The sequence below is a fragment of the Daldinia loculata genome (assembly GCF_022478755.1).
Source record: "Daldinia loculata strain CBS 113971 unplaced genomic scaffold F4817scaffold_4, whole genome shotgun sequence".
Taxonomy (NCBI): domain Eukaryota; kingdom Fungi; phylum Ascomycota; class Sordariomycetes; order Xylariales; family Hypoxylaceae; genus Daldinia; species Daldinia loculata.
The window spans coordinates 623,315-651,082 of NW_026054858.1; the positions used below are offsets into that span (position 1 = coordinate 623,315).

Consider the following 27,768-nt stretch of genomic DNA (forward strand, 5'->3'; position numbering starts at 1 on the left):
GGATACACAATTCAGGGTCGAGGCTTATTTCGGTTTTTTATACCCAGGTTCACTATGGGGATTACATACGCATACATACACTAGAGTATTACGTATAGTAGTCACGTCTAACTAAAATTAATATGTTTGCCCATACGTATGTCTCCATGGTCTCCATGGTCTCCATGTCCAACTTTAGATAGATTGATTGCATCAATGTACATGCACTTCTCAGCCATCTTATTTCCTTTTTTCCCCCATCAAACGTCTTGCTCGCAGATATGCACCTGACTGACTGACTACATGCATAATGCAACCCGGAGTTAAAATGAAAGAAACATAAAAACCGAGCTAAACCGGATTCAATTTTGTTTACTAATGTTGCCTTGTTTATTGTATGAGCGTCTCGCGACTAGCCTCATCATGAGATCCATGTCATTATACATACATACATACATACTAGCTGATGAGGCTCGAGGGGTAAAGTGGGTAGATTACATAGAGTTTTTCCAACGTCCCACATAGATCATCTCACCATCTCTTAACTTGCTGACAAGGCGGGGACTCAACAGTCAGAGATCACGTAGAAGCCAATTAATAAATCCCGCACAGACGAAAATTCTGTAGTAACGTTTGACAGAAATGCGGTGTCCTCCAAGCTAATTGCCAACATACCATGTTGATGCATCACTGGACCTAGATGTTCCCTGTTCTTCGTACACGAGGCTAACAATCCCATCTCCCATCCCTCTTATATATGTACATCATGTTTCCCACCCTCAATTTCATTTCCCCGCCGTTATTCGGCGGTCAACTCGCCAATTCTCCTCTCAATTTCCGGCACCTGTCTTAGTAATACTTCCAGGTCTTCTTTTTCGTCCTCGAGCTTCAATCTCCTCTCGGCGTCGAGCTTCGTGAACACATAATGGCCCTGTCCGTCGAACTGCAAGATCCTGCTGTGATACTTCCACAAGCTTCGCCGGTGGCTAACCGTCATTAATGTAATTCCTAAAGCCTTCGCATTATCGTACATGACTTTCTCCGTCTCGAGCGTCACACTGCTTGTGCATTCGTCTAGGATCGCGTACCGTGGTTTGTGATAGAAGAGACGGGCCATGGCTACACGCTGCTGTAGACCACCTGAGAGTACGTCGCGCCACTCTGCTTCTGCATCCCAACCCTCGGGGTAAAGATCTACAAGATGCTCGAGGGAGAGAATCTTGAGAATATCTAGTAATTGGGCGTCAGTGACCCCGCGCGCACGAACACTTCGTAGACTATCCGGGTAAGTGATTTGTTGGCGGAGGCTTCCCCGCGACAAGTATGGCCGTTGTGGGATGTAAAAAATATCCGTGAAAGGCGGCTTGTAGACGGTGCCACCATACACAGGCCAGAGGCCTCCTAGAATTCGGAACAGACTTGATTTCCCGCAACCGTTTGGACCAACGACAAGAAGATGATCACCTTGCTTAAGCGAAAATGATAACGCCCTTACGAGAACGTCTCCATTAGGGGAGATAATCGGCACGTCGATGAATTTGATGTCCTTGCTCTCGACTACTTTTCCCCTACCCTTCAACACTGCTGCGTTATCCTCAGTACCCGAGCTAGATACTAGCTTCTTCTCGAAGTGACCGGCTTGGATATCATCCATAACGTCCAATAACGATGCAACACGTGACGTGTAACCGGCTAACTCCATGATTTCGCGGTAAGAGAACATTATCCGCCCAAAAGCATCCGATGCGCTAAGTAACATCCGCCTGTTGGTTACGAATGACTCTGTTCGGTCGCCCATGCTAGAAGTGCCGGCTAGCTGTCCGGGTAGTTTGAAGAAAACGGGTACGCTGCAGAGTAGGAGACCTAGAGCACCCCAGAAATATTTGATGACAAAATCCTCCATTACGCCGTGGTAGAATCGCCGACGTAATATGTAGTTGACGTGTTTAATAAGCGTAAAATAGCCCTTGTCGAGAGTATCCTTTTCTGCTTCGTGGCCGTGGTATAGTGCTACCTCTTCACTGTGGTCGATGAGCCTCGAATGTTGAAACCGGAATTCGCCTTCAAGCCGTGCTTCATCCGCAACGTATTTCCCAAAGGGAGGCGTTAGGGCACGCATGACACCGGCTGAGAGCTGGACCAATAGGGACATAAACATAACGCCTTCGCCGCCAACACTCTTTGATAACGACCAAGTATAAATAGTCTGGCCCGTGTTAGTTTTATATTACAAATGCCACAATACACATAGGCTCTCACCATGTCCAATATTGGTTTTGCTAGGTTGCTATATAGTTCAGCCAGACTGTTGGAGAATTTGGCAACGTCGACTGCTATAAGCTGATCTGGGTTTTTTATCCGATCATCTAGTGCGGAGATCCCGTAGAACGTGAGCTGGGAGAGGTATTTGTCGTGGATATATTGGGTTAATCGTGTTCGATACCTAAGAGATAACTCGGCTTGGTGGTACGACAGCTACAATACTGTTAATTATCCTTTCTGATAGATTTGGGACTAAGCTTCTCACCATGGAATTTGTGAATGTCGCAGGAACAGCAATCAACATCCACCACACAATTCTCGTGAGAAACTCCTTACCACTTCCCTTTACGAGTGCTTTTACGATCGCGCCATCCATCTCGGCAACTTTTAGGCTGATAAGCGTCCGTACTACTAAAAAGAAACTGTGGCTAATGAGAAGCCGGGTCTCCTTGCTCCGCGCGCCAGGAATGACTATTTTAAGTAATTTTAATAGGGACTTAAAGAACTCGCGGTTCAGCTCGACCTTTTTCTTCTTCGTCGTATCGACACCGTCGCTCGAGGTTGTACCCGATCGTCGCTTAGCCGCTTCGCGTGCGGACGCAGCTTTCTGCTCGGAAACGGCATGTCGGACGCGGTTGACGAGTGCGACGAGGAGGGTGAGGTAGACGGCGCGTGAAATTCGGGTTCGATTATCGACGTACAACGTCGTCAAATGCGCAACAGCACTCTTAATCGACCGGTCGGGAAGAACAAGTTTGGATTGTACCGCCATGGCGACCGATATGGGAGACGAGGTGGTTAGTTTCTATGAGACGAGTTGATGCGGATTTCGCTTAAATGCCAAAGCTTGTTTTACTCCAAAGTCAACCAGAAAATAGAATTCATCCCATAAATTAAGATATATAGGACAGTAGGTTAAAATTACACAACATGAAATATTATTATTACATGGCTGCGGGTGGTTGTGATGCGCATAGCTGACAGCTTGGCCGAATCTCGTGCTATGAAGATATGTATGCACTTGAAGGAAAGGAACCTAAACATCCCTCGGCGGATGCGACCAATACCATCGGGTTTGTCGGTTGGATTGTCTACTTGGTGACGTCCTTGCTTTTAAGCATGTGATTAACCCCAGCCTTTCCCTGTAGGTTTCCCCAGCTGCAGTGCAGCTGTTAGAGTGTGGGGTCAGATTCGGCTTGTTGCATAAACTCAAGGCCATGCTTATCCGATCCGTATCTGAGCGCGGGGCTCTGATTTGTTCAAGACTTTAACAAATTTCTCTACGTTTAAGAATAGTAGCTGCTTGACTAAATGAGTCATTTGTTCCGTTCTTCCCTTTCAATTTATGAAAATCTAGTGCTATCTACAGACCAAATCAATAGGCGCTTTTACGATGGCCGACGACGAAGAAATCGCGGTTTACGACGAGGTCGAGATAGAAGACATGACCTTTGACGAGACGCTACAGATTTATCACTATCCTTGCCCGTGTGGCGATCGATTCGAGATATCGCTCATGGACCTTCAAGACGAGGAGACAGATATTGCTGTTTGTCCAAGCTGTAGTTTAATGATAAGGGTTATATATGATCTAGTTCGTCTCACATTTCTTTCTTGCTGTCAGAGCGAATCCACATATTGACAAGACACTCAGGACAATCTGCCAAAGCCCGATTCCGACCCTCCGGCTCCTGAAACTTCTGAACATCAAGTACCCATCGCCGCCTAATCGTTTACGATTCGAAGGGAAATCGCATGATATGATACACAACGGCATAAAGTAGACACGAAAGTAGCCAAGTGCCGAGCCGTGAACGAGTAACCGGAGCACAATGACACCTCACCTTTGTGAAGCTGGATCGCTTCGTGCCCGGTATGGATAGACAGTAAAGACAAAATATTGTCACATTTTGCAAGCTTATCTATCAACGGATATGCGACATATTGCTTCTACTCAAGTTACCTTATACCCCGGGAAGCGGTGGTGATATTGCGTCTGCAAGATTGGTGATCTACTGGAACCTAAACTGCATATTTCTGCAGTTTAAATCGGGTCACCGCATATTCAGTATGCAAGAAGTGCGATCTCAGACGATCGTTCTGCTAGGTCAGATATGATTCAATATAGAAGTATTATTAATGTTTGAGAAGATGCAAACGTGGGGTATATCCAAATGCGAACACCGTTAATGCCAAAACGCTATCAGCGTCTTAGAAATAATCCCAGACCATTCCAAAATTTCATGATCATGTCCCTAAACGCCAGTGAAATGCTAACCAACCCAGCAACTCATTCCAATTCATAGTAGATACAGCCCAGCAGCCGAGAAGACGATGAGGCCCATGACGGAAGCTTTCTCCAACGCGGGCTTCTCTGCAGCTACGGTCGTCAAGGGTTTCAGAGGCTGTGCGAGCGAATCGGTGGAGTTGACAAGAACAGGCGTGGAGGCTATCACGACTCTAGGATTAGCCGCATTCTTCTTAGCGAGCGGGATCGAAATCTAACATGCTACCTACCCATTGAACCAGGCGCATCCTCGATTCGCATGCTTGTTGAATGCGCGGTCACTCTTTGTCGAGCAGCAGCAAAAACGACTGGAAGCGCTGCAGCGGCAAGCACGCTAGATAATCGCATCTTAGCTGAAGATATTGTTTTTCTGTGTATGAATATATTATCATTCGAGCTCAATGCGTTTTTTTTTTTTCGTTTCGTGTGATATGCGCTGATAAGGTGGTAGTACAGCCAGCGGAAGCAATGTAATGTTGAGCTGCCTGGCAGCAGCGCATAGACAGAAGGAAATACTACGGCAGCTACAGTAGTAATAAAAGATCTAACCTAGCTCATGCGGGCGAGATATTCGTGGTCATTCTCGTAAAGCGTAAAGTGGAAGACGAGCGGGGGGGTTTTTAGGATAAGGGAAGCTGTCAAAGAAAAAGCCGGGCACATGGTGGTATGTTACCTCTGGGTGTGTGGACGTATGGGCATGTGGATGTGTGTGGATGTGTGGATGTGTGGATGTGTGGACCCATTAAGGAAAGTTCAAGGAAGGGATATGTGGATTTAATACGATACGAAACAAGATTTCCTGCAGATAAGCTACATGTAGTGTATGTATGCGTGATAAGTGACGAAAAAGGTTGGTGTTAAACCGACCTCTGAAACGCAACGTGCTCTCAGTTCAAACGGAATCTGCCGTTTTCAGAAACATGAGGCTTGAGTTACGGGGACGGATTAATCGATTGATCATGTCCTATGTTTGAACCTGTCTGAGCCTATAAGTACATAAAAGTAAAAGATCTATGTGAAGCATATACATCTATCAATGGTAATAAGTACTATTTCAATATACATACCGTATTTCGTAGCTGTGGCAATTCTTCTCGGCCAAATCAACTTAGCCTTGCATGTAGATCCTTGACGAACGACCATTTAGTCAGGAGTCAGCGGTGCATTAGAGAATTAGCTGCATTGATATGGTTGGATTTGGCAGCGGGTTGGCGCGGGTGAGCTGTTGGTTAGAACTATTTAACGAAAAAAGCATACGTCATTATACGACAGTAACAAGGGTAAGTTACATTAAAGACGTTGATTCTTTCAAACTTGCAGAGGAATGCAAAAATAGAAGTGTCGCAACTTTCAACCAATAACCAACCTAGTTTCGTTTATGGCGACATGCATGCTATGCTATTCGTCCATTGCTTTATTCTGTTTTTACGATGATGTCAACTTGAATTTCCACGCAATGAAGAGGAGTAAAGCACGGCAACTCTTAGGTATACACTACAAATACCTCATATACACCAGGTACACAATAAATAAAGACACACGAGGTAACAATAATATCATATTTATTATAAGCAGCATAGTCTAAGATATCTATTATTTTCAAAGACCTATAAAATCAAATGTGTTTCATATGTCTTTCGCAGCTTGATGCACTCACGCTATTAGATACCTTCTTCCTACTATTAAGAAGTCATACAGAAAACTCAGCAATGATTACAATTCCTTACGTTAGGTAGGTAATTTATTACAAGTTAGAATTCCAGTGCCGTGACAACCATGGAGCATAAACTTTGCCATCCCACGCTACTTCTAATGGCGACTCTCCAGCTCGTTTCCAGCTGTCCAGAACCGCAATCGCCGTTTCATAAGGCCAGTTTCCGAATAGATCCCAATCATTAACAGCTTTCAGGAATGCACGCATGATGGCCAACCCTATACTCTCATAGCCCAGGATGCGGGTGCTTCTGATGATGCGAGCTATACGCTGATGATGATGGGAATACGTGGTTCCCCAGAATTGAAACTTGCCAGTTCCGCCACTGAGTTCGGTTATGATGGGGTCCTCAACAGCGCCGCGTTTACGATACCGAATGTTGAACCCATATATGTCGAGCATACGGATGATAACAAGCTTCAGGTTTTGCCCTATGGCTTCCTCCTGGCGCATGTAAATAAATGCCGACTCGTCCAAGATAGGCGCGGCCACCTCGGGTGAAGACTCGGCACCGATCCGCTCCGGCAACGGGAAAAGCCAGCCCATGAAATCGGTCGGGCCGCTGTAGTCTTCGGCTGGTAGGTTGAGCAGGTGGTCAAAATATCGGCCTTTCCAGTCGGGACTGACGAGGATCGGATGATAGAACTCGGACAGCTGGCGGAGGAGTTCATCATTTGGTTTAGGTACGTTCATAACCCTATCCATAACCGATATTCCTTTGAATGAATTGTCGGATGGTCTTTGGTATACACCGGTGACCTTGGATGGGCCGGGAATGTTGGGACCTGACATCGTGTATTTAGTCGTGAATGTATGTTGTTGTTGTATATCCTTTATCGTAACTACGTAAGATATTCTTTACCAGGCTTATAAATAACTTTTTACGACAAAAACTAAGCTGTCTAGAATGTTGTCGGTTACGGTGGATACGTTGAGGTGAAGTATGCCTAGGTAGTTTCATATATCCCATTCATTCACCACACCATAATGATCTTGTTTGGGCGTGTTTTTGGATTACCATTCTGGACAGCTACGACTTGTTTGTCTCATAGCAATGTATACCTCGACAATATGATTGTTATTTGACAATCTATATATTTCTTTTGCAAACAACCAAAATCAAACCGACCCATACATCATATGTGTTAGGTGGTTTCCCTGGCAAGCCCAATTTGCTACAAAGACTAAACGAACGGTAAAACACTCATTTTGTAATCATAGGTCAATTATCCTATCGCCTTTTCAGGTCTAGTCTCAGGTATGTTAATAGTAACAATACCCCGGTAACTACGCTGCTGCCATAGTTATTGTTACGATCATAACTTTATAACTCGTTATTAAGTCAACGATAGTTGAAGAAGGATCCTTTATCTATGTATACACCACGAAGGAGCGGGATTTTCAGTGTTGGTTTACTGTTCTAGTTTTATAGATTAGGTATATAATAGCAGATGTAGGCATTGTAAGCATTTTGCTGACAATTTCAGTTATTTAGACCTGAGACTACTTTAGGCAAGCATCTCTTTGTAAACTAGGCAATAATCAGGTTAGGTAGCTTTGACATATATCCTTAGCAATGATATATATCTCCTTTGACTATGACAATGTAATAGGAACTGTAGGTTATAAATTACTAAATGATTATGCATGGCTTTCATTGCTCCTCCATTGCCTATTTTCACCTTAATATGACTTCTGTACTAAACGTACCTCACGAACGGTGCAGTGTAGATACGTATCGTTTGCAGGAATCTGCGTTTGGTGGGAACCAATAGGAGAGCATGTACCTTATCAATTGAACTAATAACCTTCGGTAAATACATGTACCTATTTGAATGCATATGCACATTTGAATGCATCCGCGAATAATAGGATAAATCAATAGGAACCAGGACAGAGTTCAGCTCTTGGTGGACGCCAATAATATCGGACTGATATCTCTGTGTCATATAGGATTAAGTACATTTATACCTCGGCTTCTCGGAGTCGGATTAATTGGGGATTTGGTACATTATGAGGAAGTACCTGTACGTGAAGAATAAGAGCGGGGTTTTGTTTCTATCTGAACAGGTACCTAGGTACCTATACCTTATGCGTACAAGCTTCCACTTCCATCAGGAACTTTATATGCAAACAATCCAACCATACCTAACCCTTAACCCTTTAAACCCATCAAAATGGCGGGACCTAAACCGGGACAGAAGACAGTTCTCGTAACTGGGTGAGTTGTGAGATGGCTTTGCTTGAAGACCCGTTACTGACATGCGCATTTGTAGTTGCACTCCAGGTGGTATTGGACATGGCATATGTCTGGAATATCATCAGCGCGGTAGAGCGCCCTGTTTCATTCGAGAAAGTCATTGAATTGACATGAGCATAGGTCTCCATGTGATTGCTACCGCCCGAAGATATGAGGTGTTAGCCGATCTCGCAGCACTGGGCATGAGCACCCTCTCTCTCGACGTTACCGATGCCGAAAGCATCAAGCAATGCCACGAAGAAGTTGCGAAACTCACCGGCGGCAAGCTAGACATTCTCGTGAATAATGCGTAAGCTTTCATTTCCTTGTCGCCATTTCGATCATTGCTTACTGGATTGCAGTGGCCGTACACATACGCATCCTGCGACAGACATCTCGTTGCCAGATGTCCGACAGACCTTTGAGACCAACGTCTTCTCAATAATGGCCATGGTGCAAGCCTTTATAGACCAGCTCATTGCGGCAAAGGGCTTGATCATCAACATTTCCTCGCTTTCGTCTGTGACCCCCTATGTATTTGGCTCGGTCTACTGCGCGAGCAAGGCCGCTGTCGTAGGTTATTCGCGCACCTTACGAATGGAACTGGCGCCCTTGGGAGTCCGCGTGATGGTATCGATGACTGGTACGGTCAAAAGCAATACAGCTGCCCAACCTCTTCGTGGCCTGCCGGAAAATAGCCTTTATAGCCGCGCTAAGGAGATATTCGAATGGAGAGTTGTCTTCAGTCAAAATGTGTCTACTTTTCCCACCGAGACGTTTGCTAAAAAGTTGGTCAACGACTCTCTGCGCCCGGAGGTTCCTGCGATACTCAGACGCTGGTTCGGACGGCCAGATTGGTTCTGGTCTGGTGGGACGGCAGATCTCGTATGGTTTGGAACATGCATAGGCGAGTGGCTTGTTGACGCCCTCTGTTGGCGCACCTTTCGAATGAGTGAGATAACGAAGTTACTCAGTGAGGATCAGAGCCAGAAAAAGCTGAAGTGATGTTGCCACCATTTCGCATTTCATCTGTTATCAAATTTCCACATCATGAACACTGGACCATTATCCCTGAGTTGTAGCATAGCGTTCAGTTTTATAAAACATCTAGCACTTGCTCACTTGATCCTGCTGACAAAATCAGTCATCGCGGCTAGTATAATGGGCGATCATTCATAACAGATCGATTACTTACTTGCAGACATGGTTCAATATCGAACCCTGCCTCTAGACGAATTAGCGGGAGTCGGATTGTTCACTAAGATAAAGACATTGGTCTAGTACATCGTCTATGTCAGCTTAGCACAGGGTATGTGTATATTACATTGTTCAGAATCAGGCCCTTCTCAAGAGTCTTGAAGCCAACCGAAAGGTCTAAGCAATTGATAATTACACAATTGCATTGTACATGATTGTTTCCAGGGTCATTCTATAAATGAGATTAGTTATTCCCTTACGATAGAAATATTACCTACACCATAGAAGTTACCTATAACGATTACTTTGGAACTAATAATCGTTTTCAATAAAAGTTAGCAATATTCAATACTTTTGATTACATTACAACTTCTCAAAATGTGTTATAAAAACTTCTATACATATGTGGGCTGTGGTTGCGAATGGGCTCCTCCCAAGGTCGTGCACCTCCCAGATGCGCCTTGCTCACCTCCTTACGCGGAAGTAATAGTTACTAAACCTGGAAAATGCGCTGCGCATAGTAATACAGGCTAAACTATTTCTATATAATAGTCTAACTCTGCTAATGAGGAACGCTGGTTTCTAACGATGCAATTGCGTGAGGATATTACCCAAGTTTAGGAACTTAGGATCGAGTCCAAAGCTCTGCATCTAATGGAACCACATTCTTTAAGAGACCATCCCACCACCCGTCCGGGTAGTCTTGATGGTCTCGATAGTATAAGAGTTAAGGCGTGTTATATTCTTGGAGTTCTTCGGATGCAGTTCTCGCTCGTTGTTTGTATTTTAAAATAGTAATCTTAATAATTAATAGTTACAGTATTATTTAAGAAAAAGAATTTGTTAACCACGTAAACAAAGACCAACTTGTCCTCAAAGTGAATTTACAAGTAATTAATACTAACCCCCCCCCAGGGTAAGAGTGTTGAGATCGACTTGCTTAGGCTATTGTTTCTGTTTAATGCTCACTAGGAGCATAAGGCTTAGTACTGAAAACTTGACGGGAATGCCCCAAATCTTAGGAACTAACGATCCTACCAAATACAACTATTCTAAGACCTGGGGATATATTGTCCTTCGCCGCTCCTTGGTAATAGTATGGGGCAGATATGCTACGCCTAGCGTCCTGTAGTGGATTGATATTTCTGCTTTTCCCTTCTGGATCAACGCCTCAAGCTACGGCTGGTATATTCATACACATAAACTTACCCTTTTATAATAGAAATACGCAAAAATACGAGATCTTTTTACGCTATTGCGTTTGTAGCCCGTCTGAGCTAGCCCCTTATGAGGATTTATGAGCATAGGAATAAGCCAATGTGAGCCGAATTCGTTGCCGTCCAATCAGCTTGTCCATCCTCCTTAATAGGCAATACTCCGAACTACCTAGGTTAGGTACATATATCGTTTCATTTCAAACAATATTCAACACAGTACATTTTTATCTCTCTTAAATTATAATTTATGTTTGATTTCCAATGACGCTCCTCAGAGAACCCATCTCAAACAATATGAGCAAGGAGATCACCGTGCACACGTCTTCTCTCTTCGACTCGAAGCAGAAACGCTTCTTTTCGGACCTGTCCATCTTGATTGACGTCAACACTGGTCTTATAACAAGGGTGTATAAGCGGGACGGACCAGTCAATGATGCATCGCAACCGAACACAATTGATCTCCGAGGCCTGACTGTTCTCCCGGGCCTCGTCGACGCTCATACTCATATATTTCTACATTCATACTCCGAGGTATCTGCCTTGAACCAGATGCGCGATGAGAGCTTCGTCGAAAGGGTGGTGAGAGCTACGAATCACGCCAGAGCCGCTTTGATGGCCGGTTACACCACCTATCGTGATTTAGGTACGGAAGGTCTAAGAGATGCCGACGTGAGCTTTAGGGATACCATTAACCGTGGCATCATCCCCGGGCCTCGCATGTTCGTGGCGACGGAATGCATTGCTTCTAGCGGGGGCTATGAGATACGGGTGGAGAATGGTCTCCCTGGAGTTGGCCAGACCACGCCTCGAATATCAGACCCCGCTGATGGCGTCGATGGTGTTAGAGCAGCTGTCCGCCGGCGCTTGGGGGCTGGTGCCGATATCATTAAGTTCTATGCCGACTATAGGAAGCGAGCATTAAGGTATCCAAAGCCCAGCTGGGTAGGCGAGAAAGACATTGCCTTTCCTCCGTCCGACGACGTTATCGCCGGGCAAAGAAACCCGAACATCATCCAATTCACTCAAGAAGAGATGAACGCGATGGTGATAGAGGCAAAACGCTCGGGTGCTCCTATTTGCGCTCATGCACAGAGCCCCGATGCTGTCGTAATGGCGGCCAAGGCGGGTGTTACATCTATCGAGCACGGTTACATGCCTAGCGAAGAGCCTCTAAAGGCAATGAAAGAGAACAACACCATCTTCGTGCCAACACTAGCAGTCTATCAGGTTTCATTAGGGGACGACAGTGATGCAATGAAAGCTATCCTCAAACACATTAAAGCTGCCTTCGATCGGGGAATCAAGTTCGCCGCCGGTGGCGATACGGGCGCCTTCGCGCATGGCGAGAACGTTTTTGAGCTGGAACTGATGGCGAAGGCGGGTATACCCGTCCTTGATGTCTTACAAGCAGCGACATTACACGGCTGGGAGGCATGCGGTGGGGATCTTTGTGGCAGAAGGTTTGGGCTGTTGGACAAAGGATTTGCAGCTGATATCATTGCTATTGACGGCAACCCGACCGAGGACTTCAGTGCGCTGAGGAGGGTAAAGTTTGTTATGAAAGACGGGGTTGTGTATAAGGAGGAGTACAGGGGCTTGTCCTAGAACTGAGTATAAGTTATTGCTTCTACGCTATACATGCAGACATGTTACTAAAATTAGTAGTCTACTAGTTTTCATCAGCGCTAGAAACCTTCTATGCTTCAACGATCTAGGCAAGGCTAGCTCCTTGTTTTGACAACTGGATTCGATCGAAACTTACCAAACACTCGGATAAATTCCACGATGTTCTCCTCGCAAATAATGATTTTTCAAGTTTATATAACTTCACAACAATAACTAATTACCCAATATAGCTTAGCCAACCTGAATAGGTAACTGACGTGTGCAATGTAACAGTATAAATTTCTTGATTTGACTATATTACAACCACCCATCTAACTATATTAGACCCCTCCGACCTTATTCTTGACAACCTACACATAACTTTAACCATTAATTATTTGATATTGTTCATTATACTTACCATCGAAATGAAAATCATCATCACAGGCGCCACAGGCTTCGTCGGAAGCGAGGTAGTCCGACAGGCAATTGCAGATGAGGGGATCACACAGGCATTCGTCCTCACCCGCAAGCCGCTACCCGAGGACCTCTCGAAGAATACGAAACTCACCATAATCGAACACAAGGACTTTTCCACCTACCCACCCGAGCTGTTAGCGCAACTCATTGGCGCAGAGGGTTGCATTTGGTAAGTTTCAAACAAGTGCCGCCAAGAGCTCAGAATGACTTACACGTGGCAAAGGACCATCGGAGGCCGCGCCACGCAGTTTCCGGACGTGGAGACGGCACGGAAAGTCTCGGTAGACTATACTCTCGCTGCGGCGAAAGCCTTTAGCGGGTTGGCGTCGAAGCTACCGGAGGTTAGTGAGTTTGACAGGTATAGTAAATGGACTTGACTGATCCACAAGGAAAAGGGGTCTCAAAAATTCCGATTCGTCTTCTGTAGCGGGAAGTTTGCCGAGTGGGATCAGAACAAGAACCTGAAGATGATGAAAGACACTCGACTTATCAAAGTGAGCGCTCAATAACTTACTGCTATAGAGAATCCCTAGCCCCGTGGCCGTGAAGTCTAACTGCGAATATTCTAGGGACAAGTTGAGAAAGGTCTTTTCGATATCGCGGAGGCCAACAAGGATACGTTCGAGGTTTGGGCCGTGCGACCCGGTGGAATCGTGAAAAAGTACGCCGGGCTGATAAACGCACTCACTGCTAACACGAGCGGGTTCATTGCGGTAGATCATCTTGCTAGGGCTATGCTGAAGATCGTGCTTAATGGTCACGCAAATCGGATTATTGAGGCTAATGAGCTTTTGAAGATCTGATTCCGCTCGCGTGCTATAGAAATTGCCTTGGATGAGCTTCCTGAGTTGTGACGTTCTCGTGGTGAGCGGCTAAGTGCTACCCCTAAGCAGGACATGACACTGTAGTAAGGGGATGTATATCAATCAAAAACACCCCTTTTATTCATCAGTACACTCTGTTAGTATTTACCTCTCTGATGCCAAATATTTATCTTGTGCGATTTATTTATCTATATTGGTTCTAATCATCAAAAAGAGCCTAAGTCGGGACTTAGAAGTATATCCCTAGAACACCCAGCTTCCAAAAGCCACACCGAAAGATCCAGTCCGGACTACATGTATCCAAAATATGGTATATTATCTGTGTCTATCCCTTTAGTGGATATGTATATAAATTTCGTCAACCTTACCTAAAGTATATCTTCACCTAATACCTCTGTATTGATATAGCATAGCGTAGCAGTAAGTATTTTCGTTGGAGGAACTTGCATATGCCTTGAAAGCCAGGTATATAGCTAGAGCGTACTTTATAACCATCGCCGCTTATGAGTATGTTACGAGGAAGATCCTATGCTATACCTTAATGGAGAGATAAATAATAGAATAAAGAGACTAGGACACCACGACAACCAGCCTAGAACGCCCTCAAGATTTATTTAACACGACACCGATCTCCTCTATAGCATGCAACGCCCCAGCCGACAACTCATCACGCTCCTCCCTCACCTCATCCATCCTAGGACACCAGTATTCCTCTATAAACCTACTTAATGGCACATCCATCTCTTGTAGTTCTTCCTCAAACTCCCCCATTAAAGAGTCCAACTGTTCTGCTAGATATCGGTCTTCCTGTCGTATTTCTTCAATATCTTCTGGCTCCATGAGAATGAGCAACCCTTGCTCAATGGATTCTTGGAAGCTGTCATACTTTTCGTAGCTACAGCAGGTATGCTTCATACTAAGTTTGTCAAATGTCATGACGCGGAGCAAGCTTAACACTACTGTATTTTGATTATCGCCAATCGTTCCTCGCTCGGCTATTTTTAGCCAATTTGACACTTCTAGAGCGGAAAACTCGTCGCAATCTTCAAACCCATGCGCGTACTTTGAAGCCGAAGTGCACCCGCTAAGAGTGCAATAGCAACGACAAGGATCTGCGTATTCGTCTTGAAGTACCTTTGCGAATCGAGTCAGAATTTTCGTGGACAATTTCGTATTCATATTTATTGAATCGAATGCTATTTGACCTAGCCCATGCAATATTTTATGCATAGTTGGGTGAAATGGAGCTAGTCCTTCTGGATTAGATGCGAAGGTATAACGCCCAGAGATAGGAATTGGCGTATGGAGGTCAGCGCCGTGATCTTCGAACCAGCAGACCAGCTCTAAATAGGAAGCGAAATCATTCTGGGAGAAGTAATCTATGGTCATTAGTGGGGTATATCCGGCAAAAGCTGTATTTGTCCTGTGAAATCCGGCGTCGAATAACATCTGGGCTATAAATGTCAGATGACAAGGATTACGATAGGTGCAGGATAAAGGTTTTAAGACTTAGTTTGGAGCTATCTACCAGCTAGTCATTGGTTAGGTTATATATAAGGGAACTTTGGTTCCCTTATAGATTTTAGAAGAAGCAAGCGTTAACAACAACAACAAATATATTCAAGCTATTCTTCAGCTAGTTACCTGTCACTCTGCAGTGGTTATTAACCAAGGGCTACTCATGACAATAAAGGTAGCGTTAGGGAGCAGATGGTAGACGGGGCTGAATTTTGGGATGTGGTAGATGTCGGGTATTGGGACTTGTTGTTGCCTGAGAGCTTCGGCAACATCGAATGCTTTGTCGTCAAAGTCAAGGATTTCATCTTCCTTCAATCTAAGCTTGTCGATCAGCTCGGCTGGAAGGTTTTGTAGTGCAAGCTTCAACAATCCGTTTTGTCGTTGTACGAGATATGGGATTACGATCTGCAGCACCCCCCGTACTTGATCATCTCTACCTTGAAGGAAAACGATTACACGCCCTGTAATAATCGCCCCAGCATCAAGTAATAGTCGAACGGAACCTGGTTCACCTATTTGTATTGCGTATTCTAGAGCGGTATATCCGGATTTATCTTCGGCATTGATTATAGATTTTATCGCCCAGCCCGCAGATTCGATCAGAGTCGAGATGCCTTTAGGCCAGTTGGCGGCCAGGTGGAATGCTGTTTGGCCATCCCTGGTGCGCTCGAATATCAGAGAAGGGTCGGCACGGAGGCGAACGAAGCTAGATTCTGAGCGAAGCAGCACTTCATATAAGAATTCAGTGCAACTAAAGTCTACGGTAGGTTGATGGTAATGAGTATCGCGTAATATAAAACGGGGATGGTCTAAGGGCCTTACTATAAAATAGGCCAGGGCTATTCAAGGCTAATGAGTTAAGGATATCATTGGGTTTGTAGCTTTCGCCAACCGTAGCTTCCATATCTATTAACTTATTGATCAGGTGGGCCTGTATGGGTAAGGCCTTATTATTGAAACAGGTAGCACATGATATCGTCATTCGTAGAGGTGTACTAGGGTATCGTTAGTTGGTGTCCTGAGGTCCTTTACACCTTTAAAACCGGTGAATCTTACCGCCCATTTCTGTCAACATCATTGATCGGCACTCCCATAAGAACCAAAGTGTTTATGAACTGTAAGATGACAGTTGGGAGTTCTTCGTCTCTTGTTAATTCCAACCGACCAAGATACCAATAAATCAAGTGTAGAGTCTCCTAAGCTTTCAAATTGTAGTAAGTAGGTCATCCATAGTAAGATCTAGCGAGTATCATCATGGCAGTCGATTGGTTCGACGTACATGCATCAAGTTCCGTCCAGATTCATTCACATCCGTCGGCCACCCCTTGCCGTTTGTAAATATTTGTTGAAGTTTAACTAAGTAATCTTGGAGGGCGCTTCCTAATTCTTGTAGGGTGACTATCTCTTCGAAGACAATATTGGATCTTATTTCTGACGCGATCGTAAACGCAGGAGCGCTGTCTGGTACAGTGGCTCGAAGCGTGAGATTGCGGTGTATTTGCCAACTTCGAGCCCACGCCAGTGGAGAGTATTCGACTTGCCATGTCCAGATAACTTGGTGTCGGAAAGCTTGAAACTTCGTAGAGAAAGTCCGTTTCTTCTTATTGGTAAACGAATATAGGCAATCTTTTCGATGTCGCGTACTTGAGTACCCGTGCCGCGCTTTTGGGCAATCGCAGAGAATAGCTCTTCCAGACATTACTGAAGATGATGTCTTCATAGTGCTTCTATCTTGGCAAGTATTGTTTGTGCTGTGTATATCCAATGTTATTCGGCTTTCGACTGAGGTATTTGTTGTCTGTGCCGTATTCTGGGTTTGCACTATCTGGAGAAGCTGTTCTAGTTGATGAGTAATAACTGACATCTTCCTTTCTTGCTTCTCTCCAAAGTTATCGGGCAGACAACGTAGACCAACTGTCATGGAATTTATCATATTGCTCTCGGTCTTCTGAAGGCTTCGTTGGAATGAATCTTCTAGCTGGTCGACGCGATCACGTATCGTGCTGGTCACCGCATTGTTGACATTTGAGATAGAAGATTGAAGTTGTCTAGCTGCGGAGTCGACAGCTGTAGTAACTTGCGCAAATTCGAGAATCATAGTGCACCTCATGTCTCGAGTAAGGTCGCTCCATAACAAAACAAATTAGTAAAGAAGGTTAGATGCGAGTCCGGGACTTACAGGTTAACTAATTGCAAGTACCCGAGTAACCTGGCATTGAACTCTTGAAGCTGAGACCGACAATCATCAAACTTCCCTTTGTCAAATGGATATTTCAAATCGTGAAGGAGTTTCCGGCCACGTCCTTTGAAGGTCTGGCCAGGCTTCAAGCCGGTGTACTTAGCATTCAGCCGTTTAAAATCTCGTAGGCAGGCGTCGCAAGCATCTTGGCAGTTTTGCAATGAAGTAGTGATATCCCCATTAGGACTCCGTGACCCAGTAGTTCGACTCTCAATAAGGCCGAGTAATGATTCAAGCTCTTGGGCGTGTTGCGTCAATTTAACGAGGTCTGTATCTTGGGACTTATAGTCTCTACAATATTGAATTAGTCCGCCTGAGACTGTCAGGCCAAGCGAAACGAGACCGGCAACGCCAGTCGCGATAGAAAAGGGATCCATTGATATGGATGCGCCCTGGAGGATAGGGGAGAGTCCAAAATGAAGGAAAAGGGCCTCTGGTAAAATCAGACAGAGGAGCCCTCCTTTAAGTATTATAATCTAAGCCACCCTACCGTATGGTTTAGGGCTTATTGGGCACTTACCTATTGCTGATTCTACGGCCTATTAGAGCTTTTTTAAAATATGCCGTGTAACGTTTGGCTGAGTAAAGTACCTAACCTAGGTACCTATCAACGAAGGCTCTGATAAAAATGCCTGACAGCGCTACTGCATCGTAATAGAGAGCCTGCTTCTACGGTCGGCTGTGCGCCCCCTTGACGAAACCGGCCATAACCGTGTCCTTGATTCCTAATATACCAACTTTTTATAATGAGGACACGAAGTATTTCCCACACACTCTCAAGTAACAGGTAGGAGAGAAGTATGTATATTAAGTCCCTAAGGTAATGTGGCCTATGCGATGGTGTTTAGGTTGCTCGATACCAAGGACTAGTGCTCGAAAGGAGCTATGAGATCGTTAGCCTTTTGCACACAAAAAACAAAATAGCACGAATAGTTAGATCAAACCCTTTTCCAGTTCAGTGTCTCTTTAGCTTCGTGTGTGGATCTGCGAGGTAATGAGACGCTGATGATAAGAACCGGACGCCATATTCATCGACCTGGGTATTCCTTATGAACACCAACCACCCTTTCCACCCTCCATCACATCACCTTTTTCCGATTGAGTCAACGCTGTTTCGGCGGTTGGCTTCTGGGACGCATCATAGTATCTGAACCACGGCATAAAGAAACTAACCAACAGCGCCACGCCGGCGAATGGAATACCAATCGCGAACGTAGACTGCAATGCGCTGCTGTAACCCTGCACAATACCTCCCTGGCTCGCTCTAGGAAAACTCGAAATTGCTTCACTATTTGCACCCGCGGACAAAACTACCAGTGGATTAATACCAGGGGCGAGTTGGCGGAGCGCCTTCATAAGCTCGATTTGAAAGACTGCCTGTGCATACCTACGTACGTATGAAGCGATACGATGAGATTCTCTTACCACCAGCGCCAAGTCACGTTCTGCGTAAACGCGCCTCCAATCAACGGTCCTACTACCGAGGCGACGGCAAAAGTGGCAGACAGTGAACTCGTCATCGCCGGTCTTATTCGCGGTCTCGAAGATAGAGAAATGATGATAAAGCATCCTGCAAGGGTGCCAGCGCAGCCAGTGCCCGTGACGGCGCGCCCGGCGATGAAAGCACTGCTATTTGGTGCGAGTGCTTCCGATTCTTAGCATACTACGTGTGATAGAAGTTGGCTTTTAGGTAGACGCTTACCGCAAATCGATTATCAGACTGCCCACCTCAAAGATGAGGATGCCCAAGAGGTAACTGCGAAGTGGGAGAAGCTCGTCGGCAGGGCAGACGAACAGGTCCTCAGGCTGTTCGTCATGCTCAGAAATCCGCCAAAGCACTACCATAAGTATGAACCACGAACGCCTTATCGACTTTACCACACGATGGCTCCTGTACACGACGACTCTATTCTCTTTATGAATCACGTAGTCGCCGGGGCGAAACTGTTCGCTCCTATCATGCCTGCTGACCTGGGTAAGGTGTGGCATGAGTATCTCGCACGACAAACCAAGGGGTAGACTTCAGCTTGTTAAACCGAAAATGCTACTCATCTCGGTTTGCTTAGTTGGTGGTGACCAATTCCTTTCATCTATAGGCTGGCAAATCGGCACGGCCCTTGCCTTCAGCTCTCTCTGGAACCTAGGTATCTTATCAAAATGGAGAGTTAAACAGAAGCCTCGGTGGCGTTTGTCATGTATGTAGGCCGGGTAGGTAGGTAACTATCAAGTAGGTAAAGCTCGGGCCATTACCTATACTACCCCATACCTCCTTTCCTTCTATGCCAATAGCCTTATGTACTAAAATAAGCTTAACTCTGGTATGAAAATAGAATCTCGCAGCATCCGTATAAGTGAGTTTTACAATACCGGTACCTACGCCTTAGACACTTTATGAGATACACAGTACATATGACAGTCCTATGTTGGAACAAGGTCTAATTGACAGGTTCCGCCAACGTAGTGATTCGATGCCAAGCAACCAAGGAATGCTCTGGACCAGGTTAGGCCGCTCGTTTAGCTGTAGTACTACGTTACAATGCCTGCGCAATCCTCCTTGAAGGATGTTAATTATGCCTATATGGGGAAATTAGTCGCCAACGTCCCTTGCACGAGACCCTTTATCTTGGAAAACAAATACCAGGTCATCCCACGATGAGGCTCACGTTCGTATTCTTCAACTTCGTCAGCTACATACGACCTCGTCTTCCTCTCTAAATCGACATTTCCAGATTAAAACTTGTCGCAATGGGTCGTTCGTTCAGCATGAAGTTGTGCGTAGGGTCTCTACTTACGGTAGCCAGTGCCGTGTGCGCCAGCGTGCCATCGCTAGAGGCGCCGGCATGTTCCGTTGGGAAGGGCACTGTTCAATACAACAAGTCTGTGCCTGATAAGGCCAGCTTCCCAAAGACCCGGGTCGATATCTGCTACGATGATACTTCAATCCACGCAACTTTCACCGCATTCGAGGAGATAAACTATTATTTCAACGAAAGCCAGACAACCAATGACGCTATCTGGGCGTACGAAGTAATGGAGGGTTTCATCTACCACGGGACCAACGACCCGCAGACTTACCTGGAGTTCGAAGTCAGCCCGAACAACGTCACTTTCCAGGCCTGGATCTACAACAGGTCTAAGGTGCGCGCGGCCGGCGCTCCGATGGACACTTCTTTCTTGACCCAGCCGGTGGTCGACGGCCTGACAGCCGAGACGACGCTGGACAAGGAAGCGCAAACCTGGGTTTCGGCGGCCAAGATCCCGCTCGGACTCTTCAACGTTGACGACGGACAGGCGAAGGGGACATCGTGGAGGATGAACTTCTTCCGCACTGTCGTATCGCCGGATACGTTCCCGGACCAGTTACTTGGCGCGTGGAGTCCGACTAACGAGTCGAATTTTCACATGACGCCTTTCTTCGGCCATGTCAATTTCATTTAATATAACTATTACATACGCTCAGCTCATAATAGAAATATGAATTTCAACGCAAATTGAGAACAATACATTTTCTTCCCCTTTTCTCGTGAATTAGTTGGAACGTGCTGATATACCGAAGACAGAGTTGGTTTGGTACTATGACAGAGTTTGCTTGAAATTAATCTTACCAAATTCTACCTCTACTTCTGGAACCGAGCTTTTAATAAAGTGGTTCAAGTCATTTCATTTATAATAGTTTTGACTCCTTACTTCTAAATAGGCTACAAACCTAGGTTAAGGGGTTTGTTTGCCAGGAAGTGGACTCAATCAGCAGAGAAGTAGAACCTCATATTTTACCCACCGTGTTTGTCCTATGCTCTATCTCATCTTTTAAACCCGTTCCAAAAATCCCAAACCCTCCATTCCCATTGAATTTGTTCCTTTTCAGGGGCTGATCTAACTCACCCAGAAATGCACAGCTGCATTATATCCCCCCTAAAATGACTCTATTGATGTCATAATTAAGATAGGGGAAGAAACATTTACATCTCGTCCAGTCATTTTCCTAACCACGAAAGCAACCAAAAATGGGGGTCATTAGGTCCGTCAAAATTATTATTTCACGAGTAACGTCTGTCAGTGATTGAGTCTTCTTGCATCCTCCATATTCACACAGAAGGATATCTTCATCTTAGACCGAGAATATATTAATCTATAATCTATCTTGTAGCAGCTGTTTAATAGATTCGAGTGTAATAATAGAACAGGTTGTCCAGCCCTTGGTCATTATGAATTATAGGTATTCTCCCCTCCCGTATAAAGTATCTTTCGTTCAAGATAAACTCCACGAGCTTATTACCAAACTGATTGAATCAGCTTACAGAAGGAATTGAGTTGGATTTCATAAGGCCAAAGACAATGTACACTTGCCCCATAGCCCAGCAAGTCTAACCTGTCATGACCTGCCCCTGAAAGTCGAGTGTTAGACAAGTAAATCCGGCGACATGGTTTATCTAGAGGGGGAATTTACCTTGAATCGCATCTATAGATCTTTCTAATTAGCTGCGGCGTGCATAGATAGTTGCATGCATCAATAAGGCCACTACGGGAACAGAGGCCAAACTCGTCGTAGTCGGCGTCCAATGCGCCTGAACTTGCCCTGATCGATATGATGACGGGAAGCAACTTCGTCCAGCTTATTATCCTTGGACGGATTCACAACCTCGCGCACTATGTCGTGATTGGGAGCTCCGCAGAGGAAAGCAGCCACCCGATAGAACGCCCAACGAGATGTGAATTTGGCCAGCATGTACGCATACACGAGGATGTGGCTGACGGAAAAGCGAGGAAGCGTCCGGACGGGAAAGCCATCGTACTTAGCGCGGCTGATCGAGAAGAATACGTCTGCAGTCTCGCTGAGCTTCTCCAAGGGTGTGCTGGCATCTCGGCGTTCCTGGAGCTCTTCGCGCAAGCGGTCCCGGTGCCATGATAGCGGCGATTGACGCGGTAGGCCGAGCAGTTTGTGCCACTGGTGTAGAAGTTTCTTGGCAATTGTGCGAGCCATGTTTGCCTTTTAGGTGATCAAAGGTTGAAGCTTGGATATTGAAGATTGTTTGGTTAAAGAATATGTAGTGGTTAGAAACGAGGTCAAGTGGCGACTTGGGAATCCTTAATGATTCACGCGTTTGGCATAGACCACCTGGTGTATAAGTGTAGAAGCGGGTGTGTTTGCGCACACTGTTCGCCTTTATTCATGAGTGACAGTTTTTTCTACAAATTTATTAAATTCATTGTGGTTGAAAGTGAACAGAAAGTGATTGGACAAAATGTCTAGGTCGCACAAGGAAAAGCATCTAAATCGCAGATCATCTTGTCCCTCAAGATGGCGTCTAATTTAATATTTACGCCACCATTCGGGAGAATACTTCGGGAACATACGTACGGCATCTGCACGATTCCGCAGCGTCTTCTTTGATTGAACAGTGGGAATATAACTGTATTGTCGCCCAAGAACTATGAATCTAACCAGATCCATTATCTAGGGGTCCCAGGAGTTCTCGGGTAGCTACTATACGGAAGAAAGCCTGTGTTTTATCTAAGTAATGAAAAGGGTTAGACACTGGATAGCTATACTTCATCTGCTGTCCTGGACAAGAAAAATTAGTTGATAAATGTGAGTAAATACATGATCGTAACAAGATATTGGTAAAACCTTGATGTCTTAGGAGCCCTATAGGCAAAGGCTACAAGATTGACGGGGATACGCACATACCCGCAGACAGATCTAGGGTTATGTGGGATAATAACACATATATTTGCTCCGAGCTACAACTGCGAATATCTTAGGCCTTTATTTATATCCCTCTTTTATACGCAGTGGGAAAATACCAAAGACTTCATTAGCCATATCACTTCTACCTGGAGCCCCTTGATATAGCTTCAGATATTAAGAAATTCTCACCATGTCAACTTCGTCCGCTAATCCTGAGACTAGCCGGCCATCGGGGCCTCAGACTCCAGTCTCATCATTACCGAAGCCGGTGATCATTGGCCTATACGGAGTACCAGGATGTGGAAAGTCGTATTTGCTCAAAGAACTAAAACAAGAGCTCAACGCAGAAACTTTTGAATTCTACGAGGGCTCCGAGGTGATCAGTTCTCTTGTTCCAGGAGGCCTTAGCGCTTTTAAGAAATTAGAAGAGTCCGAAAAAGATCATCATCGTAAGCTTGCTATCGACCACATTGCACAGAGCTGCTCCGTGACAGGACGTGTCGGAGTTGTTGTGGGGCACTTCATGTTCTGGGAAGAGGGTGAAGAAACTGGACGCATAGTGTGTACGAAGAATGATTTGGAAGTGTACACGCACATTCTCTACTTGAATATCGACCCCGAACTTATTTCAAGATATCGGTTAGACGACACTGAGAGGGCTCGCCCATTAGTTTCCGTCGAACACTTATGCAAATGGCAAGAAGCCGAGAAGATTCAGCTACGTCAACTCTGCTACGACAATAACATTTTATTTTCATCAATATCCCCGAAGAGATGGTCACTCTTCCAGATCTCGACATTGATACGAGACTTCCAGCACCACACAAAAGATGTGAATCTTTCCCGCGCCGTAGACAAGCTGGACAGAACCCTTGCGAATGGCACACACCAACTGCATACAATGCTTGTACTGGACGCCGATAAAACACTAGTTGCAGAGGATACTGGAAAGTTGTTTTGGGAAGTGGCTTCAAGGCATCAGCCAGAGATACCAAATGATGCAGCACTAAAGAAAATATTCAGTAGCAGATTGGGATATTCCTACTCGGCCTTTCGGCAAGCTGTTCTGCTATACGAGGAGAGCTTTATTGATGATACGTTTGACCTTCTCTGTGAAGAAGTAGCAGCATCGGTAACTCTACGGCCCGAATTTATTTCACTCTTGCAAAGGGTAAAGGAGCATGATCATGTCGGGGCTTTAGTTGTTACATGTGGACTACGACATATATGGGATAAGATCCTCCGAAGAGCAGGTCTGTCCGAAACAGTGAAGGTTATTGGCGGAGGACGTATTGCAGATGGCTTTGTCGTCACCCCAGAGGTCAAGGCTTCCCTAGTTCGCCGCCTCCAATCAACCTATGGACTCCATACTTGGGCCTTTGGGGATAGCCCGCTAGATTTGGCGATGCTCAGTCAAGCGGATAAAGCTGTCGTTATAGTTGGCGAAGAGATATCGAGAAGCAAGTCCATGGATACAGCTTTGCTAGAGGCTATTGATAACGGCCTTGAAGCTTACCAAGCTCTGTTGCCCAGAAATGTCCCACCACGACTAGATACCGGAAAACTCCCCCTGGTAGACTTTTACGACTCAAAGTTTATTGATTCCCTCTTCTCCGGCCCCTTGAACAATAACAGCCGCGAGCTCCGTCTAATACACGCCACAGAGAAGCGGTCTGCCAAACTATTAATGACACCTATGCGCGATGCAATGATTGCTGGTCACAACCTTAGAGAAGCTCATCAAAACGCTGGGTGGTACTTGGCAATTGAATTCTTATCAGAGCTTGTTGGCGTTGAAGAGTACTCCATAGATCACGTCCAGGGCAATAAGACAAGCGGCCATCGACTTTGCCACGAGGAAGACACCCTAATCGTCCCGTTGATGCGTGGCGGCGAAGCCATGGCTTTTGGTGTTAGTCGAGCCATCCCCCTCGCCCGATTCGTTCACGCAAGCCGCCCAGACGACATCAAGGCTGGCCATCTTCACAATATCCGCAACGTGATATTAGTTGACTCAGTTATCAATAACGGCGGCACGATAGTGGAATTTGCACAACACGTGCGAAATCTAAACGGTGAAGTCCGCGTTGTAGTAATCGCCGGGGTCGTTCAGAAGAAGTCGATCACTCCGGGCGGTCAAGTATCAGAGTATGCTCGCGAAGCAGGACTAGAGCTCATAGCCCTGCGCGTTTCGGAAAACAAGTACACCGGAAGCGGCGGTACTGATACAGGGAATCGTCTCTTCAACACGACGCATCTTTCGAGATAGACTTCTAGAGCTTGTAATTATACAGTTTGTTCCGAGTTCATAAAGTCATCCACGGGGACAGAAGAGGTCCGAAACTCATTCACTCGGATGGTTCAAACAGGGGGGCTATCAGATAGAAGCATTAACTAATGTCATGCATGGAGTGAATATTAGGATAGTTGAATTGAACTATTACCTAACGCCCGCTCTTCTATCCTCTTTCGAGGGCGCTGCGAGCCTCTTATATACCCAATCCTAGTAGATCTACCCCTGAATCTACCCCTAACTCACTTGTTCCCTAACAGGGGCTACGTCAAGAATTAAAGCAACGAAGAAAGAGGATGGGGGTGCTCTCGTTGGGCTCGGCTGATCAAGTGACGGTATAATTTAGATTATTAAGAAGCGGCCATGATAAATCTATTAAAGACATCAAGTTTGAGGCGGTATAGAAAATAAAGAATAGCATTGTATTTTCTTACGCTACAGAATATGAGGCTATAGATTAGGTAGGAACGGTGTCAATTTCCACAGTTCTTGCTGTCTAATGCTGTTAAAATGCTACTAACTCTATATATAAACCTTTTTTTCAAAATGCTGGCGGTTAAATACCGACTCTCCATATTTGAATGACCCTCGTCACTCGTGAGAGATTCTGCTCTATACTCATCAGGGTCCGGATTATCGTCGTCGTCATCGTCATCGTCACTTTGAGACCTCTTAAGCGTACCCAGTCTCAGCATTGTACATTAAATTAGCTATCCTCTGCTGTATTGCCCCGTCTGTTTCTCGTTCGACACCGTAATCGCCCCTATGAGAAACCCAGTTGCGAACGGCTATTGCCAGGTCGATGAGTCCAGGCTGTCTCTCTCGGTCTACTACTCGACAACAGTATATAAGATCTATAAGCTGAGTATCGACGCCACGACCTATTAAATCGTCGCGGGCTGCGTGTAAGCTACCGGCAAAGGTCTCAAAGGTTTCGGCGCCAATGGTTACTGTTGCTGTTTCGTTCATCATTTCATCTTCTTGTAGCACAAGATATTGCATGACCTATTTCAGAGTTTTAGCCACTTATATGGGGTATAATTCGTAGGAACGCCCTATCTTACCTCGCCGATATCGTTAATATTTCTTTGGGGGCCCGTACGATCAAAATCATCAAGCGAACGAGGGCTAAATGTATGGTTAAGCAGATTATAACTGACAGGGGCTAGTATTTAGTACTCACTCGCTGGGGTCCATTACCGCCGCCGTTCCAAAATCCAGTAACTTCAAGATCGGGTTCATATCATGTTCAGGGTGTTGAAGTTCAGGCAAGAGACCTCCAACAGCAATATTACTCCTTGACAAATCTTTATGGGCCAGAAACCCAATAGGGAACTCCCGGAGACTTTCTAGAGTAGCTGTAGCTAGATTTACTCGGCCATCTTGTTGAGCACCACAATACGCCATTTCCAGACAGAATCTAATAACTAAACACCGTTCCAGGGTTAGTTCGATAACGTAGAAGACCAATTTCAGCCCTCGGTGGCTAGCTAAACTTACGACACATGAAAAATCTCCATAGTAGACGGCAGGGAAATAGTTCTCCTCCATATAGTTCGGTATGTCTTTCGACTAACAGCGTTAATGGGCCATTCTCAATAAACTCTGTGAATATCCAAGTCCGCATCCGGTGCGGTGTGAGATCGTCTGGCGTCTGTCTAAGCGGATCATCGTTTACGTCAAACGATTGAATAATATGATGGCAGTTGCGCAACCTCTATATTGTAAATCGTGAGCATATACCTAAGTTGAGACAGTGGATTTAAAAGACGCTCGAATTAAAATACACGCACCTCCAGCCATTGCTTTTCGTTAGCAAGCTGCAACACTTCGTCTCCTTCATCCTCGTCATCTTCGTCGTATGATTTATTCCCGTCAAGATCGACATCTATATGGCAGATCTTAACTGCGAATGTCCATAGACCACTTTCGCTGTGGTGTTTAACCTTATATACAGAACCGTTAGCCCCTGAACCAATTGTGCCTTCCCATTGGAACCTATCGCTACGATCGAAAAAGGCTTTTATTCGTCCTGCGACTGCTTCAGCACCCCCTTCGCTGAACCATGACATCTGGTTCCCGCTCGACCCTGACATGATTGAATTCTCGACTGAGAAAATGCGACTGGGTCTTACCTCGTTTCCTCATAGTGACCATATACACGAGTCGATTCTTCACTGCTTTGTCTTCATAACATAACAAAGGCTTTGACTATCAAAAAGGTA

General features: G+C 45.4%; 13 protein-coding genes across 13 annotated transcripts; 7 read left to right on the forward strand and 6 right to left on the reverse strand.

The window, feature by feature from the left end:
* Nucleotides 1-641: 641 nt before the first annotated feature.
* Nucleotides 642-3,110, reverse strand: F4817DRAFT_180484 (ABC transporter transmembrane region 2-domain-containing protein). The gene is made up of 3 exons (XM_049298340.1): nucleotides 2,507-3,110; nucleotides 2,239-2,454; nucleotides 642-2,185 (listed from the first exon to the last, which is right to left on the reverse strand). Exons 1-3 carry the CDS (start codon nucleotides 3,011-3,013, stop codon nucleotides 779-781), a joined length of 2,130 nt encoding a protein of 709 aa, XP_049163010.1. The 5' UTR covers nucleotides 3,014-3,110; the 3' UTR covers nucleotides 642-778.
* A 524-nt stretch (nucleotides 3,111-3,634) lies between these two features.
* F4817DRAFT_312106 (zf-CSL-domain-containing protein) lies at nucleotides 3,635-3,970 on the forward strand (the record flags this gene model as incomplete). Its single annotated transcript, XM_049300089.1, has 2 exons — nucleotides 3,635-3,790; nucleotides 3,896-3,970. The coding sequence occupies 2 exons, from the start codon at nucleotides 3,635-3,637 to the stop codon at nucleotides 3,968-3,970; spliced, it is 231 nt and encodes a 76-aa protein (XP_049163011.1).
* Nucleotides 3,971-4,229: 259 nt separating this feature from the next.
* On the reverse strand, nucleotides 4,230-5,388 carry F4817DRAFT_180510 (uncharacterized protein). The gene is made up of 3 exons (XM_049298341.1): nucleotides 5,078-5,388; nucleotides 4,759-4,898; nucleotides 4,230-4,690 (listed from the first exon to the last, which is right to left on the reverse strand). Exons 2-3 carry the CDS (start codon nucleotides 4,874-4,876, stop codon nucleotides 4,542-4,544), a joined length of 267 nt encoding a protein of 88 aa, XP_049163012.1. The 5' UTR covers nucleotides 4,877-4,898; nucleotides 5,078-5,388; the 3' UTR covers nucleotides 4,230-4,541.
* A 641-nt stretch (nucleotides 5,389-6,029) lies between these two features.
* On the reverse strand, nucleotides 6,030-7,220 carry F4817DRAFT_325686 (uncharacterized protein). The gene has a single exon (XM_049301800.1). It carries the CDS (start codon nucleotides 7,032-7,034, stop codon nucleotides 6,273-6,275), a length of 762 nt encoding a protein of 253 aa, XP_049163013.1. The 5' UTR covers nucleotides 7,035-7,220; the 3' UTR covers nucleotides 6,030-6,272.
* A 927-nt stretch (nucleotides 7,221-8,147) lies between these two features.
* F4817DRAFT_325687 (NAD(P)-binding protein) lies at nucleotides 8,148-9,971 on the forward strand. The gene is made up of 4 exons (XM_049301801.1): nucleotides 8,148-8,463; nucleotides 8,519-8,571; nucleotides 8,623-8,791; nucleotides 8,844-9,971. The coding sequence occupies exons 1-4, from the start codon at nucleotides 8,420-8,422 to the stop codon at nucleotides 9,484-9,486; spliced, it is 909 nt and encodes a 302-aa protein (XP_049163014.1). The 5' UTR covers nucleotides 8,148-8,419; the 3' UTR covers nucleotides 9,487-9,971.
* Nucleotides 9,972-11,108: 1,137 nt separating this feature from the next.
* On the forward strand, nucleotides 11,109-12,808 carry F4817DRAFT_180557 (uncharacterized protein). The gene is made up of 2 exons (XM_049298343.1): nucleotides 11,109-12,506; nucleotides 12,561-12,808. The coding sequence occupies exon 1, from the start codon at nucleotides 11,157-11,159 to the stop codon at nucleotides 12,498-12,500; it is 1,344 nt and encodes a 447-aa protein (XP_049163015.1). The 5' UTR covers nucleotides 11,109-11,156; the 3' UTR covers nucleotides 12,501-12,506; nucleotides 12,561-12,808.
* Nucleotide 12,809: 1 nt separating this feature from the next.
* On the forward strand, nucleotides 12,810-14,004 carry F4817DRAFT_180533 (uncharacterized protein). The gene is made up of 4 exons (XM_049298342.1): nucleotides 12,810-13,149; nucleotides 13,204-13,321; nucleotides 13,376-13,474; nucleotides 13,550-14,004. The coding sequence occupies exons 1-4, from the start codon at nucleotides 12,929-12,931 to the stop codon at nucleotides 13,781-13,783; spliced, it is 672 nt and encodes a 223-aa protein (XP_049163016.1). The 5' UTR covers nucleotides 12,810-12,928; the 3' UTR covers nucleotides 13,784-14,004.
* Nucleotides 14,005-14,407: 403 nt separating this feature from the next.
* On the reverse strand, nucleotides 14,408-18,917 carry F4817DRAFT_312112 (uncharacterized protein; the record flags this gene model as incomplete). Its single annotated transcript, XM_049300090.1, has 7 exons — nucleotides 14,408-15,258; nucleotides 15,484-16,080; nucleotides 16,145-16,317; nucleotides 16,379-16,518; nucleotides 16,602-17,448; nucleotides 17,502-17,994; nucleotides 18,623-18,917. The coding sequence occupies 7 exons, from the start codon at nucleotides 18,915-18,917 to the stop codon at nucleotides 14,408-14,410; spliced, it is 3,396 nt and encodes a 1,131-aa protein (XP_049163017.1).
* Nucleotides 18,918-18,971: 54 nt separating this feature from the next.
* On the forward strand, nucleotides 18,972-19,972 carry F4817DRAFT_366812 (uncharacterized protein; the record flags this gene model as incomplete). The annotated part of the gene is made up of 2 exons (XM_049307034.1): nucleotides 18,972-19,197; nucleotides 19,252-19,972. The coding sequence occupies 2 exons, from the start codon at nucleotides 18,972-18,974 to the stop codon at nucleotides 19,578-19,580; spliced, it is 555 nt and encodes a 184-aa protein (XP_049163018.1). The 3' UTR covers nucleotides 19,581-19,972.
* A 210-nt stretch (nucleotides 19,973-20,182) lies between these two features.
* On the forward strand, nucleotides 20,183-21,339 carry F4817DRAFT_325697 (uncharacterized protein). The gene has a single exon (XM_049301802.1). It carries the CDS (start codon nucleotides 20,307-20,309, stop codon nucleotides 20,997-20,999), a length of 693 nt encoding a protein of 230 aa, XP_049163019.1. The 5' UTR covers nucleotides 20,183-20,306; the 3' UTR covers nucleotides 21,000-21,339.
* Nucleotides 21,340-21,663: 324 nt separating this feature from the next.
* F4817DRAFT_325698 (uncharacterized protein) lies at nucleotides 21,664-22,716 on the reverse strand. Its single transcript, XM_049301803.1, has 2 exons — nucleotides 22,009-22,716; nucleotides 21,664-21,946 (listed from the first exon to the last, which is right to left on the reverse strand). Exon 1 carries the CDS (start codon nucleotides 22,540-22,542, stop codon nucleotides 22,081-22,083), a length of 462 nt encoding a protein of 153 aa, XP_049163020.1. The 5' UTR covers nucleotides 22,543-22,716; the 3' UTR covers nucleotides 21,664-21,946; nucleotides 22,009-22,080.
* Nucleotides 22,717-23,440: 724 nt separating this feature from the next.
* F4817DRAFT_366814 (uracil phosphoribosyltransferase-domain-containing protein) lies at nucleotides 23,441-25,519 on the forward strand (the record flags this gene model as incomplete). The annotated part of the gene is made up of 1 exon (XM_049307035.1): nucleotides 23,441-25,519. One exon carries the CDS (start codon nucleotides 23,441-23,443, stop codon nucleotides 25,517-25,519), a length of 2,079 nt encoding a protein of 692 aa, XP_049163021.1.
* Nucleotides 25,520-26,215: 696 nt separating this feature from the next.
* F4817DRAFT_366815 (uncharacterized protein) lies at nucleotides 26,216-27,639 on the reverse strand (the record flags this gene model as incomplete). The annotated part of the gene is made up of 5 exons (XM_049307036.1): nucleotides 26,216-26,548; nucleotides 26,608-26,671; nucleotides 26,727-26,970; nucleotides 27,044-27,260; nucleotides 27,337-27,639. 5 exons carry the CDS (start codon nucleotides 27,637-27,639, stop codon nucleotides 26,216-26,218), a joined length of 1,161 nt encoding a protein of 386 aa, XP_049163022.1.
* Nucleotides 27,640-27,768: the final 129 nt, after the last annotated feature.